Raw genomic sequence first — 9530 nt, forward strand, 5'->3', positions numbered from 1 at the left:
TGCTGCTCCTCCTTCCACAGTGATGACAACAGTGTCCATCCACCACTCCCCCGTCTCTCTCCTTCCTTCACTCACACACTCACGTCATCACAGGAGCCTGCCTGTTCTCCACGGTTAGGGGCTTCAGACTCTTCTGGCGTGGAGTTTAAACGGCGGTGGGGCGGGGGGGTTCGGCCGGCGGGGAGCGGGAACGGGGAGGGGGGTGGGGATAAGAACAAGCACCCGTCTATCCACGCCTAGTGCATTCTGGGACCTTCTTTCCTTCCTTTTGGGGTCTCCCTTCTCTGTGCAATCACTTCCTGCTTTCCCACAGTCACGTGACCCGACGGTTGCTACGACACGCAGCAGCAGCTGTTGGCGCTTGGCTCCGCCTCCTCCTCCACGGGCTGCTTCAGTCTGAGGAGGGGCGGGTCCCCGCTAGCCGGCGTGTAGTACACTGCGCTGCCATTGGACGAGACCAGGGGCATGCGAGCGTCTTCCGGGTTCTTGGGCTCGTTGGTCTCGGTGGCGGAGCCGTTGCCTAGGTGACCGTTCAGCAGGGGGTGACTGAGCAGCTTGGCGGCCGACCGCTGCTTCTTCAGTTCCGACAGCGTCTGAGCGCGCTCCCGAGGCCACCCCTCCTCGCTGGGCGGGGTGGAGACCACCTCCCTGTTGTCAGGGGGCGCGGCCTCGCCGTTGGCGGGCCGGGGCTGAGGCGGGGTGGTGGACGCCGTGGTGCAGATGATGCCGTTGGGCTTCACCGCCTCTTTGAGGATCTTCTGGGGCTTCGGTCTCTCTGGGGGGGGCTTCACCTGGAGGGAGGGGGGCGACAGGCAAGACCACCGTCATCAAACAGTACGTAGTATACAACAGTACATAGTATACAACAGTACATAGTATACAACAGTACATAGTATACAACAGTACACAGCTGACTGACATGTTCATATCATCCCCTTCTTAAAATAATGGCTTACGTCATATTTTCAAGTTTTGAGGAGAAAAAAATAATAAACTGAACCAGATCTAGAATATATGATATTTAGGCAAAAGCATCATTTTCCTCAAAAGTGACGTAAGCCGTTATTTGAAGAAGGTGAGGATATGCAGCTGTGCCTCTGCTCACCGCCTACAGCGAGCGGTGAGGGGCTGCGGCGTCCAGACCTCCATACTGACCGTGGGACAGTTCTCCTGGTCCCGGACCTTCTCCCTGGCCTCCTCCTCCCTCCCCCGCCACACGATGGCCTCTGTCTCATACTCCTTACGACACAGGTTGTGTCTGTCAGACAGGCTGGCTCGCCTCACCACCTTCCTACAGACAGGGGGGGGAGAGACACAGGGGGGGAGGGGGGGAGAGACACAGGGGGGAGAGACACAGGGGGGGTTTCCTTTAACTTCACTAAAGCACCAATGTGACACACGGAGAATCGTCCATGAAATAATACATAAAAAAACGGTTTCTTGGGTGAAACATTCCTCCTTTACAGTACCAGTCAAAAGTCTAGACACACTTCCCCATTCAATTGAAGCAAAAAAAAAAAAAAAATGGCTTATATGGCTAAGATTGGTTCATTTGATTGTGTCAGTTTCACAACACACTCGAAAAACCTAGAGCGGGTGCAGTTGCCAGAGGCGTCCAGCAGGTGTCAGTACGTACCCACGGCTGCCGGCGCTGGAGGTGCGTCTGCACAGGGAGGTCTTGTGTTTGAGCTGCGACTTCATGATGATGTCATGTTTGTGTTTGAGGTCCAGTAGGATGGCCCTGAACTCCTCATCCTCACACAGATCTGAGAGAGGACGCAACACACCCGTTACAACACACACAACACACACAACACACCGTTACAACACACCCGTTACAACACACACAACACACACAACACACACAACACACCCGTTACAACACACACAACACACACAACACACACACAACACAACACACTCGTTACAACACAACACACAAGTTACAACACACACAACACACCCGTTACAACACAACACAACACACACCACTCCCGTTACAACACAACACAACACACACCACTCCCGTAACAACACACACAACCTCACAACACACAACACACAACACACAAAAAACAACACACACAAAACAACACACCCGTTACAACTCAGAGGGTGGTGTGAGTGACGTACCGATGGGCGTCTCCTCCAGGTAGGTCTTGGCGTTGAGGCTGGCGCCGTGGGACACCAGCAGCTCTGCTACGAGCATCTGGAACACAGGACCAAGACAGGTGTTACACACAGTGTGGAGAGCAGCGGGAACTCTCACACTTTCAAAGTCATTGTGTGTGTGTGTGTGTGTGTGTTCAATTGAATGGGGATGTGTCCAAACTTTTGACTGGTACTATATGTACCTGTGTGTGTGTGTGTGTATATGTGTGTGTACCTGGACTTGTGTGTGTGTGTGTGTGTGTGTGTATGTACCTGTGTTTGTGTGTGTGTGTGTGTGTATGTAGCTGTGTTTGTGTGTGTGTGTGTGTGTGTATGTACCTGTGTGTGTGTGTGTACCTGTGTGTGTGTGTGTGTATGTACCTGTGTGTGTGTATGTGTGTGTGTGTGTGTGTACGTATGTACCTGTGTGTGTGTGTGTGTGTGTGTGTGTGTGTGTGTGTGTGTGTGTGTGCATGCCTGAGTGCGCGTGCGTGTGAATAATAATAATAATAATAAAGCTTTATAGGCACCAAGTCAGATATTGTGTGTGTGTGTGTGTGTGTTTGTGTGTGTGTGTGCGTACCTGTGTGTGTGTGTGTGCGCTCGCGTGTGTACCTGTGTGTGTGTGTGTGTGTGCGCACGTGTGTACGTGTGTGTGTGTGTGTGTGTGTGTGTTACCTTACCTGACCCCAGCAGGCCGCAGCGTGGAGAGGCTGCCACCCGTCGGCGTCCCTCAGGTCCATGCGCGCCCCCCCCTCCAGCAGCAGCTCTGCAGCCTGGACGTAGCCGTTGGCCGCCGTGATGTGGAGCTGAGGAGAGGCAGGGAGCAGAGGGCTGAGCAGCGCAACCACAGCCTCTCTCAGAGACATGGAACACACACTCTCTGATGGAACACACACTCTCTGATGGCCTTAGGATAAGAATAACGCTTTATAGGCACCAAGTCGGCCAGAGTGTGTGTGTGTGTGCGTGTGTGCGTGTGTGTGTGTAGGTGTATGTGTGTGTGTGTGTGTGTGTGTGTGTCTGTGTGTGTGTGTGTGTGTGTGTGTGTGTGTGTGTGTGTGTGATATGTATCTGTATGAATGTTTCAGGGGGTTTCCAACTGAACTCGGAGCGATAAAACAAATAATATTTAAAGAATCACACGACAGAGACCTACACAGAAGGCTCTAAATATCAACATCTGCTTCTTACGCTTTCCACTGCGTTCACGGCTGCTCGTAAAAACCTTTACGACCTCGACACACACGGGTCACTTGTTTTCATGATTCACCACCGGCATCTTCAGCCAACAATAAGAGAAAGGTTTCTTGGTTTCAAACGTTTCATGCCGCCTTTAGGCAGTACACATTCGCTCACTCAAGTTTATAGCAAATTGCAGCGAGTTGTACTATAATCCCACTACATGGGGGTAGTGGTGGCCTAGTGGATAGAGAGTTGGACTGGTGATCAGAAGGTCAAGAGTAGAGTTCAAATCCCACCTGGGAACATCACCACTAGTGTGCCCTTGAGTAAGGCACATAGAGCCCAAGTCGATTTAGATAAAAGCGTTAGAAATGGTTAAAATGTCAAATGTACAGTCATGGACAAACATATTGGCACTCCTGCCATTCTCTCAGATAATTGTTGCAATTACAAAATGTTTTGGTATTCACATGTTTATTTATTTTGTTTGCATGGGAACAACACAGAAACAGAGAGAAAAGGCCAAATATGATTCCACACAGAACTCAAAAAATGGACTGGACAAAATGATTGGATATATAATATTTATAATATAAGGTATTATATTACAACGTAACATTTGGTAGCACACCCTTTGGAAAAAATAATCAGAAATCAATGGCTTCCTGTAACCATGAATGAGTTTCTTACACCTCTCTACTGGAAGTTTGGACCACTCTTCTTTTGCCAACTGCTCCAGGTCTCTCACATTTGAAGGGTGCCTTCTCCCAACTGCAGTTTTGAGATCGCCCCTTCAGAACTCTCCAGCGCTTTGTCTTAAACCATTTCTGGTTGGCTTCCCCAGGTAACTTCTTTTGGTCTCTGTGTCAGCAGTGGGGTCCTCCTGGCTCTCCTCCTAGTGCGACCTGACACTGTTGTACCCTGTGTCTGCAGGTCAGCTTGAATTTGTTTGGAAGTTGATCTAGGTTTTTTATCCCCCATTTGAACAGTCCTTCGTTGCAATCTTTCATAAATGTTTCTCTCCTGTCCACATCCAGGGAGGTTAGCGACAGTGCCATGAGCTGTAACTTCTTGATGACGTTGGGCACAATGGACACAGGAACATTAACATCTCTGGAGCTGGACTTGCCTTGAGATTATCCATGCATTTCCACAATTTTGGTTCTCAAATCCTCAGACAGGCTCTTCTTTCTCTCCTCCATGCTCAGTGTGGTACACACAGACACACAACACAAAGGTTGAGTCAACTTTTCTCAATTTTAACCGGTTGCAAGTGGGATTTCTATATGGCCAGCACCTGTGACTTGCCACAGGTGAGTGTTATACACATTAAAGGAGCATTACATGCTTGAAATACAATTATTTATTACAATTATTTTGCCCAGTCCATATTTGGAGTTCTGTGTGGAATGATATCAGATTTGGCTTTTTGTGTTGTTCCAAGAAATAAACATGTGAATACCAAAGCATGTCCGCAGGTCTAAGTGGGAGTCTGTGTGTGTGTGTGTGTGTGTGTGTGTGTGTGTGTGTGTGCGTGTGTGTGTGTGTGTGTGTGTGTGTGTGTGTGTGTGTGTGTGTGTGTGTGCGTGTGTGTGTGTGTGTGTGTGTGTGTGTGTGTGTGAGTGTGTGTGTGTGTGTGTGTGTGTGTGTGTGTGTGTGTGTGTGTGTGCGTGTGTGTGTGTGTGTGTGTGTGTGTGTGTGTGTGTGTGTGTGTGTGTGTGTGACTCACCAGAGAAGCGCCTTGCGAGTCGTGCTGGTTGACGTCCTCACCCTCCCTCAGAAGCGCCTGGATATCCCCCAGCATCCTCCTCTCCACTGACGCTCGCGTTTCATTGATCATCTCCTGGGTGATGCCTGTCAGTCAAACACACAATAGGACATGACAGATGTCAATCAAACTGAGATAGACAGACAGACAGACAGACAGACAGACAGACAGACAGACAGACAGAGACAAGGACAACGCCCCGCTGATGTCCTTGGCCAATGACAGACAGGGTACTAGTAGGGTATAGTGACAGAGCGGATACAGACAGTGGTTGTGTTTCACACTAGCGGAACACTTAGAATGCACCAACACACAGCCTCATCCTCTGCAATGTCCTAAGGTAAGAGCGCTTGTTTGAAAACAGCCAGACATGGTGATGAGTCATGTGTGAGTGCGTGTGCGTGCGTGTGTGTGTGTGTCTGTGTGTGTGCATGTGTGTGTGTGTGTATGTATACGTGCATGTGCGTGTGAGTGCGTGTGTGTGTGTGTCTGTGTGTGTGTGTGTGTTAATCCTGACGTTAGATAGATTATCTCTTGAAGACAGCAATCTTGACTGTGTCCTCTTGATCCCGTTTGCCTGGCTGAGGTTACATAAGAGAGACAGGAGGCAGAAACAAACCAAATGTCTCTCTTCGTATTCGGGTCTCCTCCTGTCCTGTCCTGCACCGGCACTACTCTACTCTGCCTCCAGGTGGCGTCTCACTGCCACAGCATCCCTCCGTCTGACCCTGGGCGGTCTAGGAGGAGTGAACAACGTCCTGAATTGAAATGCGCCCCCCCCCCCCAGATCTGACTGAATCCCTGTAAGCCAACAGTCTTCTCTTCACCCAGGGGCGGCCCCTCATTATCCCCACCCCCTGTTGCCCCCACCCCCGTTCCCCACCACCAGTTTGACTGTGCCTGGCTGGCAACCCTGCCAGCCTTCCCTGCCAGCTTTGGAGCCTTCCCAGAGATCAGTGATGCACAGCAGAGATCTTGGTGGTGTGAGAAGATAAGGGACTGTCAGATGAGTCAATAACACGTGCGGCGTGACAGCTCTCCTGCTGTGGGCTTGTGGCAGCCAGGGGACGGTACCCACCGAGGCGCCACTGAGACACAACGTGGGAGAGCAATCAGCCTCACTGCGTCTCTCTGATGGGCTGCATGTTCATTCATCTCACCTCCCCAGGGGACTAGTCACACATGTCACATGTACAGCATGCGGAGATGTTAGCTTGTAGTAGAGATGTTAGCCTGTAGTGGAGATGTTAGCCTGATGTTAGCTTGTAGTGGAAATGTTAGCTTGTAGTAGAGATATTAGCCTGTAGTAGAGATGTTCGCCTGTAGTGGAGATGTTAGCCTGATGTTAGCCTGTAGTGGAAATGTTAGCTTGTAGTGGAGATGTTAGCCTGTAGTGGAGATGTTAGCTTGTAGTAGAGATGTTAGCTTGTAGTGGAGATGTTAGCTTGTAGTGGAGATGTTAGCCTGTAGTGCAGATGTTAGCTTGTAGTGGAGATGTTAGCTTGTAGTGGAGATGTTAGCCTGTAGTAGAGATGTTAGCTTGTAGTAGAGATGTTAGCTTGTAGTAGAGATGTTAGCCTGTAGTGGAGATGTTAGCTTGTAGTAGAGATGTTAGCTTGTAGTAGAGATGTTAGCCTGTAGTGGAGATGTTAGCTTGTAGTAGAGATGTTAGCTTGTAGTGGAGATGTTAGCCTGTAGTGGAGATGTTAGCTTGTAGTGGAGATGTTAGCCTGTAGTGGAGATGTTAGCCTGTAGTGGAGATGTTAGCTTGTAGTCAGGGCTGCCAAGTTTCACCAAAAGTTTGGAGTGAGATTTTTTTGCCGGTGGAGCGACCCAAAACTGTGCACGTTTTGGCAGCGGCGGCCCCTCTCTCCCACACAATTATGCTAGTTTCCTGCAATTTTACATGTTGTTCATAATAAACCAGCACAAGAAATGAAAATAATTGGAACATTTGATAAAACAAGACAAATTCAGACAATATATCATATTTATGAAATCTTAATAAACAAATACAGTAGCCTACAGAGTCTAAAAGAAAATTGGGCCCCATCAACAGGACTCAGCCCCTTGGTCAACAGCAGAAAGACCCGTGGTCATCATCTTATAGTGCATTGCTCATAGATGGCTATCATGTTATACAGTAGGCCTTACATACCAGGTTTTTCCTGGGTCCGAATGAGGCCTTGGCGGTTGATCTTGTGAAATTGTTTTTGAGGGACCCTCAATTGTTGTATTTGTATTGTAAATTGTAATTATTATTATTATTATTATTAATAATTACAATTTACAATACAAATACAACAATTGGGGGTCCCTCAAATTATTAATGTACCTGGTTATGTTACAGTAGAGAAACAAAAAACAGTTACCAAAACTGTAAAGTTGCAAAGTAGGCCTATCATCTCACCCAAATTAAGTGAGTAGGCCTATTTAAGAAACGGTATGCCATAGTGTCTCTGAGATAAAGGATACAATCCGTTTTCACACTCGTGTTGAATAACAGAAGATTAATGGAGGGGGAAAAACATGAGTGTGAGGACGGAGGATGATTAGCAAGTCCCATCATGGATTTTATCTGGAATTTCACTGCCAATCTCTCCTCCATCACCCCGAAAAAGAGAACAGAGAAACGTAAACCAGTAACTTATGTTACCGGATGAAACAACTTGCGATTTGAAAGTACCAGTAGGCTACCATATACAATGTTGTATGCACATATTTTGCTACCACGGTTGCCAGACGGAATTGACAATTTCCAGCCCAACCAGTCTAAAAGCTGCCGTATCCACCCGTCCAGTGTGACCAAAAGTAGCCCAATCTGGCAACACTGCTTGCTACTTTCTTACATGCAGCTCGCGTGAACACAGGTTCTTCCATTAGCGCTCGCCTCCCACTTCGATTGCAGACTCAAGTTAACGCGCGTGCAGAAAGATGCGAAAGTCCTGGAAAACAATTGTTATTTCTCGGCGTGAGAAATTTGATGTGTGGCGTGTGAGAGTGTGAACTGGTTGATATGCGTGTGTCTCACGGCCAAAGCGTGACACTTGGCAGCTCTGCTTGTAGTGGAGATGTTAGTCTGTAGTAGAGATGTTAGCTTGTAGTGGAGATGTTAGCCTATAGCGGAGATGTTAGCCTGTTATCAAAGTGTTAGCCTGTAGCAGAGATGTTATGCCAAGCATGCCAAGGTACTACAGCTGTTGGGGAGAGAGAGACCCTCCTCAAATGACATTTACATTTTTGGCATTTAGCAGATGAATGAATGAATGGTCTTTATTGTCATTTATATAGTACAGGTACCAAACAACGAAATTTGGGAGGGGGGGCTCCCCTGGTGCTAGGAAAGAAAAAAACTAAAAAACAAGAAGGGAAAGGAGCTGGTTTACATAAATAAAGGCTATGTACACTATCCACTATACTATACAAATAAAACACTGTGCTGTACTCTATGCTATGCTATACCTATTCTAACATTTCCTAGATGCCTTTATCCAAAGCGACTCACAACATATACATTTGACTAAGTAAGTGAATCATCTATCCACCAGTCATAGCAGGGGAGCCACCCCTCCTAAATGTCGTTGTTTGGTACCTGTACTGTAGCAATGACAATAAAGACCATTCATTCATTCATTCATTCATTCATTCAGCAGGAACAAGTCATCTATGCTCAGGCCAGGAGCCATTGGCAGTCGTCCAGTCCTCATCTTCCCTGTCTCTCTATGCTACTGCTACCAGCAGGTGAAGGCATCTAAGGACATAGCGGAGAGAGAGTATCCTCTTCCTTTTACCAGGGTTCTTTAAAAAAAATGTCATAGATTTTTATGAGACTAACCTGCATAAATAAAGAATAAAAAATCGATTCTCAGAAAATCTCGATTCTCTGTCTCTGTAGTTTGTTTGCTGTTTAGACGGAGCAGAGGCCCTCACCTCGGGCTCAGGGGGGGTCAGACTGTCTGGACCGGATGGTTCTATTACACTCTGCCTCCTTGGAGCCTGGACGCTGTGAACACCATGGGGCTGCCTGAGCTGTCAATCACAGACCACCCAGGCCTGTGTGTGTGTGTGTGTGTGTGTGTGTGTGTGTGTGCGCGTGCGTATGTGTGTGTCCACGCGCGTGTGTGTGTGTGTGTGTGCGTGCGCGTATGTGTGTGTCCACGCGTGTGTGTGTGTGTGTGCGTGTGTGTGTGTGTGTGTGTGTGCACACCCGTGTGTGTATGTGTGCGCATGTGTGTTTGTGTGTGTTCAGAAGTGTGTGGACAGACTGCCAGTTACCTCTGTTAGCCATGGCGGTCTCTATGATGTCCAGCGTGGGGTCGTCCTCACACAGGTCGTACGGCATGTTCCCGTCAGAGTTCACCCCTAGCAGGTCTGCTCCACTGTAGGGACACACATACATATCACAGGTCGTACGGCATGTTCCCGT

The 9530-nt window shown here is 48.2% G+C and overlaps 1 protein-coding gene across 1 annotated transcript in view; it reads right to left on the reverse strand.

Moving 5' to 3' along the window:
• Window positions 1-332: 332 nt before the first annotated feature.
• The window catches only part of ppp1r16b (protein phosphatase 1, regulatory subunit 16B), a gene marked incomplete at both ends in the record, with an annotated part of 37780 nt that continues 28582 nt past the window's right edge, over window positions 333-9530 (reverse strand). Inside the window, 7 exons of the mRNA XM_080548719.1 lie at window positions 333-791; window positions 1156-1291; window positions 1637-1766; window positions 2134-2209; window positions 2835-2960; window positions 5066-5190; window positions 9380-9483. Of these exons, the coding sequence (XP_080404845.1) occupies window positions 333-791; window positions 1156-1291; window positions 1637-1766; window positions 2134-2209; window positions 2835-2960; window positions 5066-5190; window positions 9380-9483 (1156 nt within the window). The remainder of the gene's footprint in view (window positions 792-1155; window positions 1292-1636; window positions 1767-2133; window positions 2210-2834; window positions 2961-5065; window positions 5191-9379; window positions 9484-9530) is intronic.

This window comes from Nansenia antarctica (genome assembly GCF_963989245.1).
Source record: "Nansenia antarctica genome assembly, chromosome: 18".
NCBI classification, from domain to species: domain Eukaryota; kingdom Metazoa; phylum Chordata; class Actinopteri; order Argentiniformes; family Microstomatidae; genus Nansenia; species Nansenia antarctica.